This window comes from Propithecus coquereli, unplaced genomic scaffold (genome assembly GCF_000956105.1).
Source record: "Propithecus coquereli isolate 6110/MARCELLA unplaced genomic scaffold, Pcoq_1.0 Scaffold475, whole genome shotgun sequence".
Taxonomy (NCBI): domain Eukaryota; kingdom Metazoa; phylum Chordata; class Mammalia; order Primates; family Indriidae; genus Propithecus; species Propithecus coquereli.
Genome location: NW_012150563.1, coordinates 1,375,999 through 1,377,307, shown reverse-complemented (window position 1 = coordinate 1,377,307; position 1,309 = coordinate 1,375,999). Strand labels below are relative to the sequence as shown.

The window sequence follows — 1,309 nt, the reverse complement described above, 5'->3', positions numbered from 1 at the left end:
GAAAGTGTAGTTACTATGCTTTGTGGAGTGAAGAGTTCAGATCAGCTCTATAAATTATTAAATATCTCTGGAAGCAGATGGGAGATCTCAGCTGAGCAGGAGCCAGAAGACTACATCTCTGTCATCCAGAGTGTCATGTTCAGAGGTAGTGTTGCCAAATCTGCTTTGTTGGTTTTATTGTTATTGTTGTTGTAATTAAAAAGTTGAAAGTTTTTATTTTGATTTCAGAATATTACAGGGGCATAGATGTTTTGGTTACGTCAATTACTTTTGTACAGTTCGAGTCAAAGTTATAAGTGTGCCCATCACTCAGATAGTGCATTATACCCATTAGGTGTGAATTTACCCATCCCCTGCTACCCACTGGTACCTGCTTGATTTCCTTTGAATTTTACTACCGTATGTACACATAAGTATTGATGATTCAGTTCCAATTTAATAATGAGTACATGTGGTGGTTGTTATTCCATTGTTAGAATACTTCACTTAGAAGGATGGTCTCCATTTCCATCCAGGTTGTTACAAAATGTATTAGTTCACCATTTTTTTATGACTGAATAATACTCCATGGAATACATATACCACATTTAATTAATCCATTCATGGACTGATGGGCACATGGGTTGTTTCCACATCTTTGCAATTGTGTATTGTGCTGCTATAAACATTCAAGTGCAGCTGTCTTTATTATAGAATGTCTTTTTTTTCCTTTGGGTAAATACCCAGTAGTGGGATTGCTGGATCAAATGGTAGGTCTACTTTTAGTTCTTTGAGGTATCTCCATATTGCTTTCCATAGAGGTTGTACTAGTTTGTGGTCCTAGCAACAGTGTATAAGTGTTCCTTTCTCTCCACATCCACACCAGCATCTGTTTTTTTGGGATTTTTTGATAAAAGTCATTCTTATTGGAGTTAGGGGATATCCATTGTGGTTTTGATTTGCATTTCCCTGATGATTAAAGATATTGAGCATTTGTTTCATATGTTTATTGGTCATTAGTCTATCTTCTTTTGAAAAGCTTGTGTTAATGTCTTTTGCCTACTTTTTAATGGGGTTGTTTGATTTTTTCTTGCTCATTTGCTTATCTGTAGATTCTGGTTATCAGCCGTTTTTCAAATGTATAGCATGAAAATATTTTCTCCCATTCTATATATTGTGTATTCACTCTATTGATAGTTTCCTGGGCTGTGCAGAAGCTTTTTATAATTCGATCAGGTCCCATTTATTTTTGTTTTTTCTGTGTTTGCCTTTGGGGTCTTCTTCATAAATTCTTTGCCGAGGCCAATGTCTATAAGAGTTTTTCCAACCT

General features: G+C 35.5%; 1 protein-coding gene across 1 annotated transcript in view; it reads left to right on the top strand.

Moving 5' to 3' along the window:
- The window catches only part of BANK1 (B-cell scaffold protein with ankyrin repeats 1), a 269,577-nt gene that overhangs the window by 1,546 nt on the left and 266,722 nt on the right, over positions 1 to 1,309 (top strand). The window contains 1 exon segment of the mRNA XM_012655372.1: positions 6 to 145. Coding sequence (XP_012510826.1) covers positions 6 to 145 — 140 coding nt within the window.